Genomic DNA, 21347 nt, shown 5'->3' with positions numbered 1-21347 from the left:
GCTAAAGCAGTCGCTAATCCTTGAGGATTCCCAATATTTAAGAAATGAGCCACAAGCTAATTTTGACCCGTGTAAGAGTAAGGGCACCTGCTTTCTCATTGCAAGTGTCTTTGCCAGTAATATAAATTCCAGCTGGATTTTCAGAAACTTGTTCTGAAATGATGCGTTTATATTAATGTGCTCTCTGGAGGAGGACTTGAATGGCTGGAATCATTCCTCTGGAATCCCTGAAGAATGAGATACTGTATCTTTGATGAAATGGAGAGTCTTTGTTTCATTGATATGATGGAATGCTTTTGTCAAGGCTCTCAGCTCCCTTGTGTGTTCTCAGATAATTCATTAGTTTGTTTTCAGTGTGCTTCTTTTAGGAATGAATTGGGTATATTTGGTGTGGGACTGAAGAGTGTTACATAAAAGGAGATTTGAAAGTGATGCTTCTGGAGTATGTATTCTTAGAGTCAGAAGTTTCACTGTTGAGTCTTTTCTGCTTTGCCACAGTCATAACTTTGCTTTATAAACTCACAGGTATGTAAGTCAAGTTTTCCAGAAACTTAGGGCCACGCAGTGGAGGTTTAGGCCCACTCATGAAGCGAGTGCTAAGGATGAGAGACCATCAGGTGGTGAGAGTTTAATCAGAGTAACTGAAGAACATCTGGTGTAGAGTCTTTTCGTGGAAACTGCAAATGTGTGTGTGGTTGTGTAACCACCCATCTTTTCCCAATGTCACTTGTATTTATTTATCCTTTCTTACCTGCCAACTTTCTTCCCTGCTTATGTTTTTCTGCCCTTTCCAGGCCCCATCCTATTCTTTGTAGCATTTGCTGTTATTATCTTTACAGCCGTGAAATACAACCAAAATTCACATCTGCAGTGAACCAGTTTGTTGGTTAAAAAACAGGCATCTGCAGCCGCCTACAGTAGCTGCATGGCTGCGTGAAGAAAATGTAAATGAGTGTGGACCAGCTATTAGTGCCAGGGCAGCTCCAGCTGTGATGGCGGGTGGTTGGCACTTATTAACAGCACTCTAATTTGGGACCCAGCCAGTCAGCTGACTCCTGTGCTGAGCACAGGCCTTCACATTTATCTAGAGATGAATGAAGCTTGGGCCACTTGTTCCTACTATCAGGGAAGACCTTTATTCAGGAAGTAGCGTTGACAGGAACCAAATGTCTGGGTGACAAAAAGATTTTTAAGCCCACAAATGAGGACTCATTTACTAGAGTGGAAGTCCATGCTGCATAATGTGAGTCAAATATGAAGGAGGGTGGTGTGAGAATTCCTCATCATGGAATGTGACCTGCCCTTGCTCCTCCGAGGTGAGTCACTTCCTTCGGAGCCCAACATGAGTCCCTCTGAAGAGCTTCAGGTTCAGGCCACAGAAGGACGCTCCCTTACAGGTATATCATGTAGGGTGCCTGGCAGAGCTCTCAGCTCATATTGGTCCCCACAGCAGCCCTACAAAATAGACACTGGCTTAAAGTCGGGTAACGGTAAATGGCAGAGCTGAGAACCCAAAGGGAAGCCTCCCGGCCTTAAAACAGCCTCAGAGTGGGTCACAGACACCATTCCTGTGAGCCTTCCTTCCATCAAGTACTGAGCAGGGCTGGCGTCATAGCAAGGAGGCTTCAGGATTTTTAATTCTACTTATGTCTGAGTACTTTTGTCAGTTTTCACTTTCTAAAATTTCACTTTTTAAAATTTGAAAGCATAGTGAATCTATTCACAGACTTCTTGATCCTGGGAAGATTTTGGTTCATTACACACGCAAGCACATCCTCTTCCGTTACATGCTATTGAAGCACAGTAAATACAGTATAGAGTAAATGTGTTTGTGAGATACTTTTAAAGAAGAAAAATAAAAGGCAAATGTTGCTTGCCTCTCTTCCCACCCTGCCTTCCCATTAAGAGTCAAATACCATGCTTGCTGTTTCAGTGATTATTCAGAAGGGAGAGAGCTGACAACCCGAAATAGGGAAAGGTAAGAATACGTATGCATTAAACCAAAACGCCAATATGAACAAAAATTTTATTTTTGTTTCTGCTTGGCCCTACAGAAATAGTTTTTTCCCCTGTATTCCAGCTCCTTTATCCCTCATGTCAGATGCTAATGGCAGAAGCGCCTGCCTCTCCCCTTGGCCTGCCTTGGAGGAGGCTGGGAGCTGAGTGGACATGGCCTATGCTGCCACTCCCACTCCCTCTGCAGGGCTGCTGCAGCCCCTCAGATTTCTCCCCTCGAAATGCTGACCCCCCGGCAGGTGGTAGAGCCCACACCCACCTTCATTTCAGAGCCAAGGAAGTCTAGAGTCAGCATGGGCTCCGAGGACCCGGCAGCGACCTGGGGCCTCAGATGTTGCCGACCTCCCTGATCCCTAGGAAATGGGCCTGGCTCTTCCTTGTCCCAGACAACATCCTGGGGCTCCCTTCTGGTCCTGGGCTACCTTTGTGGGTTAGTATTTCCACCTTCTCAGGAGACCAATCACAAACCTCCTGTTCCATTCATATGAAGAGGCATTGTTTGGGACACGTCTTTAGCTGGGCTTTCATAGTAAGTTTTCTGTTTCAAGAATTCTTTTGAAGTCCTTACGTGAGAAGTGTTCATTGATGTGCAGCTCTGCACAGCACTGGGTGCTGTGAGGCCATGAATAGCAGGGAAATGTGCGGCTTTTGCTGCATCACAGTGAGGGAAACGGTATAGCTCAGTGGCTAAGACGAGGGATTTTGACATTAAACTCACTTATGCTTTAACTCTAGCTCCTCCGCTCACTAGCTTTGTGACCTGGGGTGAATACATGATCTCCCTAAGCCACATTTCCTTTCCCTGTACAATAAGAATGGTTGCACCTACTTCGTAGAGCTTGTGTGAAAAACCAATGGAAACAGCATGGGTGAAGTGCCAAGTCCAGTGCCTGGCACTTTGTGTCACGAAGTAGTAGCTGCCCAGTGGGGATGGTGTGTGCAGATGTGTGGCCTCGGTGATGAACGGAGATCCTAGAAAGGAGGAACTGCCTCCAGTTTTGTGAACCTGCTGCCACAAGGGCATGGAGTTCGCCTAAAGTAGGCCGGTGGAAAATTCCATTGGGGAGCAGAAGATGACTCATCACTCACCACTCAGCTCATTTCTACCAGCTCCCCAGTGTCCTGCCATGTAAAGGGGGTAGATTTTTCCAGCTGATTTTTTTGCTAACCAATACATTCTATAATAAATGACAGCTCTCCTTTAGTCCATGTTGTTCAAGTTCAGAGAAAGGCCCTGTGCAACCTGGGCAGAGCCACGTGCTGGGGGAGGCTGTCGTGGGTTTCCTCCCACTCTCAGGGTCTGCATTCTCTGTTCGCAGCACTGCTGTGCTCCTCCCCTCAGGTTTCATGTTGATTTCTTATTCGTACCCAGAAGATTTGGAATCTCAGGGATGATATTCAAAAGAAATGGGTATAGGAAGGGCCTAGAAACAAAGACGGTGATACACTATGCTAGAGAACTCCGAATTAGTCACAGTGGAGAGATGAAAATCCAGAGTTTGTCTTCATGGTGCATTGGGCATGAGTTTTTGTCCTATTGGGAGGGCACTGGTCATCCTGCCCACCCACAGCAGCGGGCAGGCTCGGAGGCCAGGGCTGCTCACCTTGGACTGTCCTTGAAGTGGACGGACACACCTACTTGTCTCTTTGTTGTTGTTTTTGGTCTCCACTAAAACACACTGTGTCTGTAGTACTCACAGAAAAAGATTCTCTGTGGATTTCTAACGAGTTTGTATGAGTACTTTATTAAAATAAAGGGGCTCTGTTTTGTGGTTTTGTGTACCAGTTAGCCATTGCTTCTCAGGCTTGTCACAGCCTGTGGGGATCGGAAGCTTGGAGCGGCCCTCTTTCTAGAAACCACACACCACCTATTAAGTTCCTTTGTATATTTTACTAAAATAATTTAATGACATTTTTCTGTGACTGTGGCCTCATCAAAGGAGAGATCCGTGTTAGAAATTTCACATTAAAAATCCCTCAAGAGGCCGGGCGCGGTGGCTCAAGCCTGTAATCCCAGCACTTTGGGAGGCCGAGACGGGCGGATCACGAGGTCAGGAGATCGAGACCATCCTGGCTAACGTGGTGAAACCCCGTCTCTACTAAAAATACAAAAAGCTAGCCGGGCGAGGTGGCGGGCGCCTGTAGTCCCAGCTACTCGGGAGGCTGAGGCAGGAGAATGGCGTGAACCCGGGAGGCAGAGCTTGCAGTGAGCTGAGATCCGGCCACTGCACTCCAGCCTGGGCGACAGAGCGAGACTCCGTCTCAAAAAAAAAAAAAAAAAAAATCCCTCAAGAATTGATACCTACAAAATATCTCTTTATAAGAAATGTTTTGCCTCCTTTTTGTCATTGCACTGATTTTGTGTTGCTAGGTGTCAGCATCCTGATTTGTTGTCGTGATCTCATTGTGATGTCCTTGAGAAGGGGCCGTGTGTGAATGCACATGTGCGACTTGTGGTGTGTGCTGAGGTGCAGAGTGATAGTGTTCCCTCTTTGCATTCACAGCACAGAACACTGCAGGGTTTCCAGCCTTTCAGGTAGAGGAGAAATTGTTGCTATGGTAATACCACAAGCATGAAAACACCCTCTGTCCCCGTGGGTGTCTGTGTCAGGATGGGGAATGTGGAGAAGGGGAACAGTAGCAAAGAGGAGTGTTCAGCACATCGAGCAAGATGAGAGCAAAGCCTGAGCTGAAGCTACCGTTGGGTGGAATTTCTTGTGTTTATTCTTGAATTCAAGGTCAGATTCCAATTGCAATGTAGCCGAGAGTGTAAAAGGCCTTTTATTCCTCGGTGTCTTCTTGACTTTGAGACAAAGAATACAGAGGGTCTCTGTCACATCTCCACTCCCCAGAGGCCACATGGCATTCCCATAGAGCACAGTTAGAAAATGTGTGTCTGTGTCTGTGGCCAGTACATCATTGCAAGTGGAATAAACCACCTAGCCCCGGAAAGCCTGCTGCCCTTCATGTCCAGTGTAACAGGCTAAGGGAGCAGTCCCTGCCATCTCTTCTGAAACTAAGTAACAGTTCGTGCTCTGTTTCTGTACAGCATGCTAATGTCCCCTGAGAAGATGGACTCCGAATCTCCTTGGTAATGCAGAGCAGTGATGAGAAACAAAATCCAATCTGCTGAGGTTGTGGGTGAGGAACACAACAAAAAGCTAGTGTGCAATTCTGTCAGGTCATCAGGGTCAGTATGGGAAGAACAGCTTGAGCAGGGAGTTTGGCATCATAGTTAAAACAGGCTGAGGTCTAGGTATTTGCTAATAAAACTCTTCCTGGGTTTTAGAGGCTTTTTATTCCATATCTGCTCAAAGTCACAGCTAGGAATTGACAGCATCAGGAGTCCAATCTAGAGTTTCTCATTGTTATTTGTGTTTTTAGGTGTGATTCTGATATGCTGCATTAGTTTCAAGAGTCTTTATCTTTTGCAGATACAAACTGAAATATTTATAAATGAAATTATTTGTAATCTGGGATTTGCTTCAAAATTATGCAGAGGAGGGGGGATGAGTGAACAGGCAGGGTATAGATAAGCTAGAATTGGTTTTGAGTCGATCATTATTAAACACGATAACAGATGCATAGGGTTCATTATATACTCTGCTTTTGTATATGTTTAAAATTTTCTACAATAAACAGTTAGTTTAAAAAAAAAAAAAGTCAAAGTTGGGCACAGTGGCTCACGCCTATAATCCCAGGACTTTGGGAGGCCGAGGCGGGTGGATGACCTGAGGTCGAGAGTTCAAGACCGGCCTGACCAACATGAAGAAACCCCGTATCTACTAAAAATACAAAAATTAGGTGTGGTGGTGCATGTCTGTAATCCCAGCTACTCAGGAGGCTGAGGCAGGAGAATCATTTGAACCCAGAAGGCAGAGGTTGCAGTGAGCCGAGATCAAGCCATTGCACTCCAACCTAGGCAATAAGAGCGAAACTCCATCTCAAAAAAAAAAAAAAATAAGAGGTCAAAACTCTAGCTCTCTCCAGTGTTAACTTTATCTGTGCTCTCAGTGTTTTGGTTTGCTTTGCTGCTTTCCAGTTCACTCTTGGGGACTGGAAAGACACTTACTCAAATGTTCTGTTTTGTGGCTTGTTCACTTTTTTAAGAGATGAGAAAATGTGTAACATAACAGGAAAATGTCAACAGCTTTTTGTGGGAAGGTTAAAGGGTTCTTCATCCTAGAGGAGGAAAGGCTTCCTGTGTAGTTTCTCTGCACAAGATTCTTCTGTATAAGTGGTAGGGACCTGGTGTTTTCCAACTTCTCTGGGAAAACAGACCTAAACTACCTATGAAGAATCCAAGAGGCCAGTGCGGTGGCTCATGCCTGTAATCCCAGCACTTTGGGAGAATGAGGCAGGAAGATTGCTTGAGGCTATGAGTTCAAGACCAGCCTGGGCAACAAAGCACAACCTCATCTCTACACAAAATAAAAAAAAAAAAAATTAGTCAGGCGTGGTGCTGTGCATCTGTAGTCCCAGCTACTCAGGAGGCTGAGGTGGGAAGATCACCTGAGCCCAGAAGATCCAGGCTGCTGTAAACCATGATGGTGCCACTGCACTCCAGCATATGTGTGTGTGTGTGTGTGTATGTGTATAAAAGAATCTTAGACAGCTCGCTAGACTTCAGCCGATGAATTGGGTTCCCAGGAAGCCTGGGGTTCTGTGTTGAGAGCATTGTACAGCCTGTAACAGATTCTCCTTGCTCTAGGACAACTGCTTACATGTAGTCCAGCTGCAACCAGAAGAGACCCCAGATGACTTTTAAGTGTCTCTCTAGCCCAAACTCTGTGATTTCTAGAAAACTGAAGATTTTTAAACTAGGATTGGCATTTGCTTTTCAAAAAGAAACAGGCTAAGAGAGTTTCTCAGATGAAATCCCCATAGCCTTATAAAAGTACTTTTTTTTTTTTTCAGTTTTATTTCCCATCAGAAGCTTGTATGAAAAGCATTTTCAGTTTCAAAAGCTGCCTGTGTATGAGAAGCTGATCCAGATTCTAGCCCAAAGAGAGTGAAATAGATCACAATTTCTTCCTCTCATCTTTGACTACAGCTTGTCCTTTTGCCCTTCTCTCCCCTGCTCTATTAGACTTTGCTGCTAAAAACATCTCATGTTCCCACAGCCCTCTTAGCTTCAAGGCCTTCTTGCCTCCCATAAAAACCTACTTTTCACCCTCAAGGCCAGTACCTGCCACTCTGACCTAACCTGTTCTGCTCCTAGCTTCTGTCTTCTCCAGGCGAACACCCTTGCATCCTAAGCCCTCAAACTGCTGTGAAGATTCTTTCTTCCCTTCCCCACCTTCTGTCTCTGGACTCCATCAAAATCTTTCCCCAGGCTGGGAGTGGTGGTGTGCACTTGTAGTCCCAGCTGCACAGGAGGCTGAGGCCAGCCTGTACAACATAGAAAGACCTCATCTCTTTAAACAAACAAAAGAATAAAAAATCCTTAGCCCAGCCATAGTGCAGAAGAGGCCAGTGAAGGTTTTGCCCCTCACCCTGCCTGACACTTCATCTTCTCTAAATACTATCATTACCAGCTGCCTATCATCTGCCTATGTGGAGACATGTGGGCTGATTTCTCCTTTGGTTGAAGTCTGGTCATTCATTCAGCAAATATGTATTGAGCATTTCTGTGCCAAAGAGAGTAAGAAAGCAAAAGGGCAGCCATGGCCGTAACTGACCCATCAGTGGGATGAGAGAGTGATGGTGACTGCTGTGAGGAACATGCGGCTCTGCATGAGCGACATGAGTCTGGGCCTGACCAGGCCGTAGTGGGGTCTTTTTGGCGGAGATGGGGAGAGCTTTACTCCAGGGCCAGAGAATGACACAAGCAAAGCTGGGTGAAGGGTCAGCCGGTAGACAAGTGTGTCCAGAGCAGAAGGAAGTAGGACTTTGATGATAAATAGACCCTGTTGAGGATTTTGCAACACAGAACAAAACAAGGAGGGTGTATTTTATCCTGGAGACTTCCCCATCCCCCTCCTTGGAGCTGTTGCTGGCGTAATGGAGGGAGTCAGTGGGGTCACATGCTGGTTTGGGGAGGGTGAATTTTGTAGGTCCTTGAAAGGGAGTGGGAGCGAGGGAGGGAGAGATCAGATATAGAATATCAAGAGAATTGGAACACCTTGCCCATGTAGTTACACTATGGCAAGTCGTTTCAGGTAACCTGGGGACACGCGGTCCTTCTATAGTGTTCCCGGAGCCTGTTCGTACAGTGTTGCAGGTAATTACTTTTCCCATTTTCCAGAAGGCCTAGGTGGGATTCGGCCTGAAGGAACCTGGTTCTAAGGGCAGGTTGGGGGCAAGAGGGGAGACGCGGGGCAGTAGTCAAAAGCAAGGATGGCAGTGGCCGGGGAAGAGCGGCCGACATGAGGCCATTGGACACGATCTTGGGCACGGGTGTCTAGAAGGCTGCCCCGGCCTGCTCCTCCTTCCTTTGGTATGTGTGACTGCCCTGGAGTAGATCATTGGGTAGTTGCTGCTTTGCTGCATTCCCACTGGCCAGTGAATTTGTTTTAGTCCTCAGGTGCTTTACATAAGGAGGAAACCATGTAACCTTCACAAGTTTTTTCCCCACTCATTTAGAAAGGCTTGTTTTCCAGCCAAAGGCATGTTGGATAAGCTTAATTTCTCTCACTCAGATCAGCTTAATTTCTCTGTGATGTGCATACAGAGAATTGCTTAATTCTCCTTTTGCAACATGTTTTCCCAACTGCTGAGAGCCCTGCTTTTTTTCCATGGGCCTCCTGACAGAAATACAAACAATTTAAGGCCATGCGGTACCAACTGCTGTTCGTCACCACAGGGACTTTGGATGTCAGTGTGTTTCCCCTTGGGCTGGATTTGTCTGGAGGTGGTGACTGCTTTCTTGTCTTTCCGTGCCTCCCAGGAGTCAGGGATCAAGGCTGTGCTGGGTTGTGCTGAGAGTCACAGCCACTCCTTCAAGTGGGGTCCCCTCCCTGTCCAGCGCAGTCCTACATCCTCGTTTTGTGAGGAAATGAAGTCTGTTCCTTGGATGCGTTCTGACGGGAAACATGTCTTCTGGGGCACCTCTGCTTAGTCTTTCAGTGCAACACAAACAGCCTTTTGATACCTTGTTTTGTAAAAAGTACATTTCCACAATGGGGCTTGACACTGTTCATTAATAAACACATCCGTTCACAGGCAAAGCAAGGGAAGAACACATCTGGGAACAGTTTGACCAGGGGTTTTGCTTTTCCCTCTGTGAATGCCTGGTGTGCACCATCCATCCAAGGATGACTAGGGGAGAACACTATTCTGTGGCTGCCAAAACCACAACAAATGACAACTTTCCATTCTGTCATCTCTCTCGGCACCACTGTTAGCAAGCAATTCATTTTTCTACCATAAAAGGACAACAGAACTTGTCTATAGCCACGGAGTCTTCTGTTCTGCAGAGAGAGAGGAGACCGGCAGGGAGAGGCGCTCTCAGCAGTAGGCGCAGCTGTGCGCACCCCGTGCCTACAGCCTTTCTTAGTCCAGGCTCCGAGGTGGCAGCAGCCATAAGAAAAAACAGAGGAAGGCGATGTGGTGCTTCTGCTGGGCCCTCAGACTGGGGAGTGTGAGGTCAGGACAGGCTGGCGTGTCGTTTTCGTCTCTCTGGCTGCTGGACGTGTGAATGTGTGGTTCAAACCTTGGTACAAGTTGCTGCACTGGGTCTGCGCAGGTGGTTTTGTATATTGGTATTTGGTACTCTTGACTTGCAGTTGTAGGTGTTAGATTTATAAGTGGGACCCAGGAGGTCATATAACTCGGACCTGCTTATTGTACAGATGAAGAAGAATCGTGGATAGGTTAAGTGCTAACTTAGTGTAGCTTGAAGTCATCAAACTTTTGTCTCTTGGTTATGTATGAACTTTGGGTTCAGGGATAGCTCCCTAACCCATCTGTGTCCCCAGTGGCCCGTTAGTGTACATTTTGGCTCAGTTAAAGTTGAGCCACAGAAGCCTTAACTACTAGAAATACAGTTCTCAGTTGGTGGATTTGCATGTCAGTTAACCAGAGTCTTTGGAAAGTATATTGTCTTTTCTATAAAATGTATGGGTCCTTTAGATGATTATAAATAAATGTTCAAAGTCAAAACAGGTAGTTAGTAGGCAAATGCTTAGCTATTTTGACAACACCTCGAACACTTTGAGACAGTGGCTGTAAGATTTCTGCCCCATGCACCCTGGCAGACCAGGAGACCAGCCCAACAAAAGCTACGCAGCTGCAGAGAATGTACTTTCCACAGGCTGAAGGGCATGGCCACCACACAGATCTCTCCTCCAAGGCAAGCAGGTACTCAAATTGAGCCACAAGTGGGCCTCATCCTTTTGCTTGGCTTCCTTGAAGGTTTTCCTATAAACAAGAACTGAGATTTGTTTTGTCGTTTAAACTTACCTTAATTCTGACTGACTGATCTCATAGCAGATGCTGGAACTGAACTAAGCACATTGCCAAGGGAATAAAAATTGTGTCCAAGAATCTTGCTGATCTGGAAGTTTTGGAGGAAAGCAAGGATTTTCAAGGTCAAACGTTGTTACCCAGATAGTGCTGGTGGTCAGAATAGGTTTTGAGCTCATTGGCTCAGAACCAAAAGTTAACTCAGAAAGTCATTCCTGAAAGAGAGTATCATTGAGTAGCAGTGGCTGAAGCAAGCTCAGTGTGAATGATTCAAGTACTGCATACCTAGACCTTGTTTTGAAGCTGAAATACTTGTTTGAAAACCATTCCAGCAAATAAATAAATTGGGTAGGCAGTCCTAAAATGGAAAGTTTACAAAATGCCATTTTTAGTAAGACCTTTCTGGATTCTTCTTTTCTCAATAGTGTAAAACTGACTATCTCAATCTATCAAAGAGCTAAGTGGTATAATTTCCCTGGCACTTTCCAAGACCTTCACTGCCTTTGGAATAAACCGATGATGCCTGGGAGCATTCGTCTCACTGTGCTGCTCTCATGTTCTTTGCTTGTGGAAACCTTGGAAGCCTTTTTTTGGTCAACAACAGCAAGTGAATTCCATCTTATAGAACAGTTATTAATTTTCGTTAAGTATCATTTTTAAGGTCGATTTCTTAAGCAAATAGCATCTCCTTGTTGGCCTGAGAGTCTCCACCCGCGTCCATCTCTGTCTTTGCATGCCTGGGCAGCCTGGCCATGGGTGACCAGCTTTAGAGACATCAGCCTTCTTGCTTCCTAATTTGGTCACAGTATGCTTCAGGCAGTCTTGCCTAACTTTAGAACAACACAAGCACAGGGAGTAGCTTTGATATAGCAAAGGGGAATTTCCTCTTATCAAAAGACCTACAGTTCTCTTCTTACTTCCTCTAAAAAGAGGAATTGACACTTCGGGAGGTTGTAGCTTGCTCTGAAGTTCCCTCTTTAAGCTTGGCTTCTTCATGCCGGTTTCTTCCTAGCTAGTTCCTGCTCTTTCCTTCCTCAAATGTCTTGGAGCTGCTCAGCATTAAAGGAGTTTAATTTTATTCTTAAGGATATCCAATGCAGTACCCACCAGCAGGGAACAGTTTCGGTACATTTTGGTATGTCTATACAGTGGAGGTCCATACTGGGGAATCAGCATCCATACTGGGGTTCAGCAGACTTTTTCTGCAAACATCCATACCAGGGGTCAGCAGACTTTTTCTGTAAAAGGCAAGGTTATAAATATTTCAGGCTTTGCGGACCATATGGTATCTGTCCCAGCTACCTAACTCTGCCTTTGTAGCGTGAAAGTAACCACAGACAATATGTAAACAAATGAATGTGGCTGTGTCCCAGTATAATTATATTTATAAAAAAATTGGCAGAGGGCCAGATTGGCCAATGAGCTGTAATTTTTCAGCCCCTAGCATATACCATAGCATTTAAAAGAATGACGTGGAATCCCATTGTGCAAATATGGAGCTGTCTCCAAGATATTAAGTGAAAAAAGCAAGATGTAGAACAATGGGTGCAATATGCCCACAATTGTGTCTTAAATGGGAGGAGGAAGAGATGCTTGCTAACACAGACATAAAATCTATTTGGAAGGATAGATAAGAAATGGATAGCAGTGGATCGCTTTTGGGGATGCTCACCAAGGGTCAGGGGAGGAGGAGGATGCGTGTGTCACTTTTTTACAGCCATTGTCATTAACTTAGTCATGTCTGAACATGAGCAAAAGAATTTTTGTTTTTATTAAGATAACTTGAAAAACAGAAATGTAATTATTAAAATATGCTTGTATATTTTCAAGCTCCAAGCTATTCTGGTTTGTTGGAAGGCTTATTTTACCACCTAAAAAGGAGTGCCTTGCCTTGTGCTGGAGGTGAGGGATGGGGTTTTGTGGTGTGTGGAAGGAGCTGGAACTCAGCAGCTCTGCGTTTCTCCTCACTTGCCTTCTGCACGGGCCCTGCTTGCAGCAGAAGCTCAGGCACTGCCAGACAGGATGCAGCCAGTGAGAAACCTTGCACCAGAAGTCAGAGCCCCACGGGAATTAGTATGGCTTTTAGTAGTTAGAATTCAAGACTGCTTCCAACTGCTGCCTTTTCCCACAGAGTATGTCTGACTAATAAGGATGGGTTCTGATTCACCCAGCGTTGCTATGACCACTTTTTTAAAATGTCTAGTTTGGGTTGCGAAATCAGCAAATAAAGTTGTTACTTTCCTAGTATGTAAAACAGTTAGCTTTTGGTATGTGAGGAACAAGTAAAAGGCTTAGTGGCAAATCCTTGTCTGCTTAGAAGGCAATGTAGATATAAACAACTAAAGAATTCACATTTGGCTGCCAGCCTCAATTCATAGTTCCCTCTTCCATCTCCCAAGCAAATATTTTTCAAATAGCCATACTAAGCCTTTTCCAGGCATAATTTGCAGGCTTATTTGCTGTCATTCAATTTTTTAGCAAAGCTCTGGGTAGGAATGTCGGAAATTGTACCTTTTGAAATCCCTCCTTGAAAACGTGGAGATTTGTAGGGATGCAGAGGCAATTATAACAATATAAAGTATTCTATCTCTTCCACTAGAGTAGGAGGGCCTGACTGTGGGCCCCAGGGTCTGTCCTTCATTACTTGTCTTGACTTTCACTGTAAAAGCATTAAGTGGGAAGGTAGCAATTCTGCTGAGCAAGCAGGCATTGCCTTCTGTAAGAGAAGTTATTTTAAACATCGAAAATATGTTTGAAGGATATTGGTGTAGTTTCCTCTGACCTCAATTTCATACATTAGTAACTCTCCAGTATCTAGTATTAGTACTGATGGACTCCCTGCTGGGTGGCCAGAACCATGTGTCCATGCCAGATAGAAGATTGTACTTCACTTGATTGAGGACACTAAGAAGTTGTGTTTTGCCATACATGTTGCCCCTAAAGAGAAGCTGGGCATTTTAAAGAATAGACTTAAAACTAACACACATACTCTGTTTCTCTCACACACACATTCCTCCCTCCCCACCTCTTCTACAGACACCAGCACTGTCTTCCCCGCCCCCACCATAGCTCTCTCCATTACTGCTTTTAACCTTGAAACCTCTCTTGTACACTTACGCATTCATCTGCTCCTGCTCTTGTATTATTAATGGGCCTGGAGCAATCCAGCCAGAACAGGAACACTGACATTACTAATTACTGCTTATAACTAAGAAGTAAGGAGCAGGGAGTAAAGTGGGTCACAAGACAGTGTCCTAGCAGTCAAATGCTGCTGTCGGCTAGAGTGGCGAGGTGTCAGGTGGCTTGTCTCCCCTTCACCATGGGTAGACCTGGCAGAGCACCCTGTTGGCATGAGCAGAAGTGTTCTTCACGTTGATCACCCCAGGCTCACCATCTACACACAAGGTTAGAGAAATGGGTGTGCTTCTGTCGGAACTTAAAACATGGCAGAGCAACCCCGTAAGAACAGAGTTCTTTGCACGGCCGTGTGAGCTGGGAAGAGACAACAAGCAAGTGGCAGAAAAGTTGCTGCAGGGGGTGTGTGAAGGTGGCGCTTCAGCCTCTCCCGGCCGTGTGTTAGATAAGCCCCGAACCACGGAGTCCGAGTTGATTCATCTGTAAGTTTTCAGCCCCCAAATCACAATTCCATGACGAATGTGTACATTTTGCACATGTGCATGTTATTAAGTGTCAGGCTGGTGTGGCAGAACTGTCCTGGCAGAATATGCATGTTTACATCCCTGCAGGCTGTCAGGGGGCATGAGCGCTAGTGTGGGCTGTATTGCAGGAGCATTGACCGAGAAGGGTGAGATCTTCACTCTGCCCCTCACTAGCCCTGGGCATTTCCCTTCCTTTTGTGGACTTCTGTTTGCTCTTCTGTAGAATAGGATGTACAATGCCAGTCCTGCTTACTATGTAGGATTATGTGATGCTTGCAGATGTACAGGGAAAGCACTGCTGATGGGAGCTGCTGAAGTTTCTAGGGGAGGTGAAGGCGGAGCCTCCTCCCCTGTCTAAGTGGTATATGGTGCAGAGAGAGGAGAATTTCATTCTGCTGCAGCGGCTGATACATTCCAGGTCTTTAATACTACCTGGGAAACCTTAATAAAGCAGTCAATCACCAAAATTGACCTAGCTTCCAAGAATTGCTAACATGGCTTATAGAGGAACAAGAAGTAAAAAAGATCTTTAAAATCTTTTTGAGATAGAGTTTCACTCTTGTTGCCCAGGCTGGAGTACAGTGGCATGATCTCGGCTCACTACAACCTCCGCCTCTCAGGTGCAAGCGATTCTCCTGCCTCAGCCTCCCGAGTAGCTGGGATTACAGGTGCACACCACCATGCCTGGCCAATTTTTTGTATTTTTAGTAGAGACAGGGTTTCACCATGGCCAGACTGGTCTTGAACTCCTGACCTCAGGTGATCCGCCCACCTCGGCCTCCCAGAGTGCTGGGATTACAGGCATGAGCCACCCACTGCACCTGGCCATAAAATCTTTAAAGATGTAAGTAAAATATAATACAGGTGAACTCAGCAAACAATGGGGATTACCTCTTCACTCTTTTCTTTTCTTTCTCTTTTTTTTTTTTTTTTTTTGAGACAGAGGCACCCAGGCTGGAATGCAGTGGCGCGATCTCGGCTTACTGCAACCCCTGCTTCCCGGATTCAAGTGATTCTCCTGCCTCAGCCTCCCGAGGAGATGGGATTACACCTGGCTAATTTTTTTTTTCATTTTTGGTAGAGATGAGATTTTGCCATGCGGGCCGAGCTTATCTTGAACGCCTAACCTCAGGTGATAAACCCAGCTCAGCACCCCCAAGGTGCTAGGATTACAAGTGTGAGCCACCACACCTGGCCCTTGTACTGTTTCCTAAACTCTGCATATCTAAATTATTTTACTCAAGTCTGTCATGAATTTACAGCCCTAAAACTACATTTCTTATGCTTTAAAAACTTGTAGGAAGTCCAAGAGAAAAGGAAAACTGCTTGACTACAAGCCTAGGGTTTTTTGTTTGTTTTTTTAAGAAAATGGCCTCCAGAAAGTGGGAAATTATTGATCACTTGACAGCAGAAGGGATGTGGGTTTCTAGGTGCCCTGCCTCCTCGGCTTAGGATGTTTTGCCTTTCACTTTTCTTTTTTTTTTTTTTTTTTAATACTACAAATATGATCATTGTTGAGAAAGTCTTGGAGTGAGTCATGATTATAAAAACTGAGCGTAACTTCTGTCACTTTTCCCATACCTCACAAACCAGCCGAAATGCTGCCATATCAGCTTCTGGAGCCAGGCCTGCCCTCTGCCCCCCTCAAGCATCCACCTGCCCAGACCCTTAGCGCTGTACTCCAGGACCCCCTTCCGCCTCCCTCCTGTGCTTTTGGCTCTCCACATTGGCTCACGAGGCACTGATGGTGGTGCCATATAATAGGGTATAATTTTGTTTCACAGAATCGGCAACCTGTTCTTTTATGAGACACGAAGCCACAGCAGAACCAAGTAAGATGCCAGGCTTCTCAGATTCGCTTGAGGAAAAAGGAATATTTCCTTTACTTAGTTTTGTGAACATTTTTCCCACTTCTCTCATTCAATCAACATTGAGTTCAGACTTAAATTTTGTATTCAAGAACACAGTGCTCTGCACAGTAATGTTAGTAGCTGTTATCATCATTTGGGAGTTCGTATCATACTTATTAAGAGCAACTCTTTCAGTAATAAGAAAGCTAAATAAACTGAGAATTGCCCAATCCTAAGTCACCCACAGTTTTACAAATATCCCAGTCCAAAAAAAATAAAAATAAAACAAGCCTGATAATAAGTATGGATAAGGAAGTCTCCAGGAGATACACTGTCAGATGAGTAAAGCAAGGTAAGGTGTGCAGAGTGAGCCTTCTGCTCACTTTGTTTACATGTGAAGGATAAAGCTGGTAAATACATGCAGCTCTAACTTTTTTCTTCAAAACTTAACATGAAACACAAACTGCTGCGGGAAAGCCTGACAAGAGGGGAGTTTTTGCTTTTTGTTTATAAAAACTGTATTTCTTAGCACATGTGTTCTTCTTTTCACTAGTGTCAACAGAGATACGAACATTTAAATTTTTTTTAAAAAGCTTTAGGATAGAAAAGAGGTGTAGCTGGGCACTTTCCCCTGACATGCGGTTTGTCTGAAATGGAGCAGCTCCTTGTTTATGATTTCCAGATATGTGAGTCTGTTGTGTTATGTACAGTTTTTACCTTGGCTCGATTTACTGTCTAGTTATATTTCAACAGCTTTCTACTCTGCTTTTTCTCTCAATATAACAGTAATTGAAAGAAGACTAATCATTTTGGAAATGCTTTCAGTTTTACACAGTTCTGTGCTTTTTAACAGCAAAGTGAAAGCCTGGTGTCCCCATCAGCCAACTGTGGGAATCTAGGACGTAGAGCAGAAATGTCCACTGTTTGTTTATTGCTCTCATTACCTCTTTGGTTCCATTTGCAGTCACTAGTTCCTTCCATCAAGCAAAGTGAAAATTGACAGAACAGTTGTTTTTCCCTGCTGGAAAACAGAAAAAAGAGTATAACAAGATGTTAACTGTGGCATGACAGTCCGAGATTCTGGACACAACCTACATAATCTAGGCACATCCTTCAGTCTCTTTGTGACTTGGTTTCCTCATCTGTAAAAGGGTGAGATCATGATCTCTACCTCACCCACTGGGTTGTCTGAAGATTGAAGGAGGGGATGTTTGCAAAACTCTTAGCACCTTTAAACTTTAGGTCCTTGGAAATGCTAGGGGATTCATTTATCTTCTCCTTCCTTGGATGCTTGGAAATAAAACGCTGGCATTTTTGTCATTCTTGATTTCCTGGTCATTTGGGGCACTTAATTTCTCTGTGTTGGTTTCCTCTTCTTTAATGAGATCTGTTAATCTCAGGATTTCACAGGGGGCAGAGGGGCTTGTCACAGCCTTTTAGACATAGAAGAAATTTAAGATGTCATTTAGATACACAAGTGCCAATATGAGAGTCTTTCTACAGTATCTTTGTCCAAAAGTGGATGTGAGTGGACTCTGATTTCTAAAAATCTCACATCATGTCCCCTTAATTTATTTTCTTTTCTTGGCCGGGCACGGTGGCTCAAGCCTGTAATCCCAGCACTTTGGGAGGCCGAGACGGGCGGATCACGAGGTCAGGAGATCGAGACCATCCTGGCTAATACGGTGAAACCCCGTCTCTACTAAAAAATACAAAAAACTAGCCAGGCGACGAGGCGGGCGTCTGTAGTCCCAGCTACTCGGGAGGCTGAGGCAGGAGAATGGCGTAAACCCGGGAGGCGGAGCTTGCAGTGAGCTGAGATCCGGCCACTACACTCCAGCCTGGGCGGCAGAGCAACCCTCCATCTCAAAAAAAAAAAAAATTCTTTTCTTTTCTTTTCTTTCTTTCTTTCTTTTTTTTTTTTTTTTTTTTTTGAGGTGGAGTTTCACTCTTGTTGCCCAGGATGGAGCACAGTGACACGGTCTTGGCTCACTGCAACCTCTGCCTCCCAGGTTCAAGTGATTCTCCTGCCTCAGCCTCCCAAGTAGCTGAGATTACAGGCGCCCACCCCATGCCCAGTTTATTTTCGTATTTTTAGTAGAGACAGGGCTTCACCATGTTGGCCAGGCTGGCCTCAAACTCCTGACCTCAGGTGATCAGCCCACCTCAACCTCCCAGAGTGCTGGGATTATAGGCATGAGTCACGGTACCCAGTGTTCCCTTAATTTCTAGATTTTGATTTTGAACCTGGTGTTTCTACAATATTCACTTGACTGTGGTGATGAATCTAATTAGAATAATCAGGGCTCTGCTTTTATCTTTTAAGATAGGGGTCCCCAATCCCCATCCCGGGGCCACACAGGAGGTGAGCACTGGGCAGGGTGAGTGAGCATTACCACCTGAGCTCTGCCTCCTGTCAGATCAGCAGCAGCATTAGATTCTCAGGAGTGTGGACCCTGTTGTGAACTGCTCATGCAAGGGATCTGAGTTGCACACTCCTTATGAGAGAGTAATGCCTGAAGCCATACCTCCACGCCCTGTCGATGGAAAAATGGTCTTCCACAAAACTGGTTCCTGGTACCAAAATTTTGTGGACCGCTGTTTTAAGATCTTTTTTAGGTAGTATTTCATTGCCACAAATAGAACTACCTTTGAAAACTTCTTTGACAAATCTTCCAAACCCAGCTCACATGTATTTAAAGAAATAGTTGACAAGTGCAATTCTAAATGAGCTCACAATTTAGAACATCAATTTAGGAATACTGGTGCTCATTGTGCAGATTTGGCTTTCCTGCCTCAGCTTTCCTAAAGGCACTGATGGTTAAGCAGCACTTAACCAGAGAACAGATAACATTCAGACTCTAAGCCACTGCTGTCTGCACATCATTTACTCTGACTTTCCTCATCAGAGAAATGGGGATCCTGTTTCCTGTCCCAGCCCCCTTCAGGGTGGTTGTGAGAAGCAAATGAGGCTGCAGTAGGTAAGGGCTCTTTGACAGAGGTGTCAGAAGCCCCCACAGAGACCACGTGGCAGCAGTGGTGTTCTTGAGAGTTTGCAGAAGCATGCTCCATTTTATTTTATTTTATTTTATTTTACTTTATTTTATTTTATTTTATTTTATTTTATTTTATTTTATTTTATTTTATTAACAGAGTCACACTCTGTCAACCCAGGCTGAAGCATAGCAGCGCAATCTCGGCTCACTGCAACCTCTGCCTTCTGGGTTCAAGCGATTCTCCTGCCTCCAGCCTCTCAAGTAGCTGGGATTACAGACGTGCATCACCATGCCTGGCTAATTTTTGCGTTTTTAGTAGAGACAGAGTTTCACCATGTTGGCCATGCTGGTCTCAAACTCCTCACCTCAGGTAATCCGTCCGCCTCAGCCTGCCGAAGTGCTGGGATTACAGGCATGAGCCACCGCGCCCAGCCCACACTCCATTTTAGAAACGAGGGTTGGGGAACTTCCATGCGGCACACACAGCATATAGGGATGACCCATCTCCTTAATGGTTGATTACCAAAGAGAGGCTATCCCTGGAAGATTGATGTGAAGCTGCACTCAGTAACAAGGAAAGAAGTAGAAGGGAGGGTCCAGTGCAGCAGAAACCAAGGATTTTCCCAAGGTGCGTATGAGGGCTGCTGTTCCTCAGAACCCAGAGGACCAAAGATCAGAAAGAGTTAAAAACAGAGGGAGATTAAGCTGGGCATGTTGGCTCATGCCTATAATCCCAGCACTTTGGGAGGCCAAGGCGAGTGGATCATGGGGTCAAGTGATTGATTGAGACCATCCTGGCCAAAGTGGTGAAACCCCGTCTCTACTAAAAATACAAAAAATTAGCTGGGCTTGGTGGCGGGCACCTGTAATCTCAGCTACTCGGAAGGCTAAGGCAGGAGAATCACTTGAACCCGGGAGGCGGAGGTTGCAGTGAGCCGAGATTGCACCACTGTACTCCAGCCTGGTGACAGAGCGAGACTCCGTCTTAAAAAAAAAAGAGAGGAGATTATCATTGGTTAAATTATGTGAAGCCTTAATTCGTGAAGATGTTTATCCAGACATACTTTTCAAAGCTCAGTATGGACTGAGATTTTATCTACATTCTTCCTGCCATGTTTTTACAGTGTGCGCTTCATGGAATTTTTTACATAGTTTTCTACAAGGTCAGTACTTAGAAATGCATTATAGTGCTCCAAATATAAAGAATTCAGATTTTGAAAATGTTTTGCTTTTGTCCAGCCTTCTTAACATACATATTTAATTACAAGGCATGAGGATTAATGGAGCTTTGGATATTTAAAGCTCTTTTCCCAAGATGAATTTGATTTAATTATTCCTGAGATGGGCATCTGCAGTGCTGGTGACTTGCCATGTGGCTGGGAGTTTGAGAGCAGAGGAGGTGAGACCAGGACTGCTGTCAGGTTGGCTTCTGGCGTTTTACTTCCTTTTCCACTACGCCCCTCCCCTCTCACTTTTAGCTCACCACTTTGTCTTTTCAGTTTGCTGAGGAAAGAGGAAAAAGTAATAGAATTTGCCTTGATGTAGTTCACTTTGTAGCTCGCTGTTTTCGAAGTCGTAATGTTTAAATGTGTATCCCTCAGCGTCTAAGAAAGTAAGATAACAGAACCGTTTCTATAGCCCTGCTCTCCCAAAGACGCAACAAGCCTCTCTTACACCCTGGCTTCCATCCAGGGCTTGTGTGGGGAGGAGGAAAGAACACAGGCCAACAGAGCATGGACCCAGAAGGAGGCCTCCTGACGTTGTGAAGATGGAGGAGATCAAGAGGCTCTGGAGCAAAGAGGAGGAGATGGTTTTGTTCAAGTTCACTATGTTTTTTTCCATCTCCAGCTACCACAGCCAGGGGAGCTACCTTCATGCCCACCCATCCATGGTGAACATTATCCATGTGCAGCCCAATCACTGGAGGCCATGAGCCTCCAGTGAGGCAGAGAGGCAGAATGAAGAGTGAGCCGCCAGGACCCAAGATGGTGGCTTGAGGGCAGGCAGAACTGCCTTCATCCAGAGCATGACTCACCATCAGCAAAAATCCGGGGCACTCTCTTCACCCCCCACCCTTGCTGTGTAAAACTGCTCACATCTGACACCCCCCTGCACATCCTGAAGCCTGTGGGGTGACAGAGCTACAGACCAACACTCTACCCCATCTCCAGCCCCCCATGCAGGAGCTCCCAAGCACCCTTTCCTTCTTGGGGAAAATTTTACTGACCTCTTTTTCATCACCTTAAAAACATGAGGCATGTCATTTGGTTTATTAGAGGAAAGAACTCGATAAAAGTGAAGTTCTATTTTTCCTAACTATATATGAGGTACCTTGAAGAAGACATTGCTTTAACACCCACTGGAATTGCTGTTCGGGTGTTGTTCGGATATCAGTCAAGTTCCTTTTTCTCACCAGCAAG

General features: G+C 45.1%; 2 protein-coding genes across 6 annotated transcripts in view; one reads left to right on the top strand and one right to left on the bottom strand.

Moving 5' to 3' along the window:
• Nucleotides 1-21347, bottom strand: part of LOC104667537 (protein PMS2CL-like) — a 1213215-nt gene that overhangs the window by 504817 nt on the left and 687051 nt on the right. The window lies entirely within an intron of this gene.
• Nucleotides 1-21347, top strand: part of RNF216 (ring finger protein 216) — a 158903-nt gene that overhangs the window by 69730 nt on the left and 67826 nt on the right. Inside the window, exon 14 of one of the 5 annotated variants that reach the window (XM_030932195.1) lies at nucleotides 16896-17277. The exons of the other annotated variants lie outside the window; for them this stretch is intronic. Within the exon in view, the coding sequence (XP_030788055.1) occupies nucleotides 16896-16931 (36 nt within the window). The 3' untranslated portion in view covers nucleotides 16932-17277. Of the gene's footprint in view, nucleotides 1-16895; nucleotides 17278-21347 lie in introns of those variants that run through there. 5 annotated transcript variants of the gene reach the window in all.

This window comes from Rhinopithecus roxellana, chromosome 6 (genome assembly GCF_007565055.1).
Source record: "Rhinopithecus roxellana isolate Shanxi Qingling chromosome 6, ASM756505v1, whole genome shotgun sequence".
NCBI classification, from domain to species: Eukaryota; Metazoa; Chordata; class Mammalia; order Primates; family Cercopithecidae; genus Rhinopithecus; species Rhinopithecus roxellana.
Note: the sequence above shows the minus strand (reverse complement) of the source record. Positions and strands in the feature narration are given on the sequence as shown.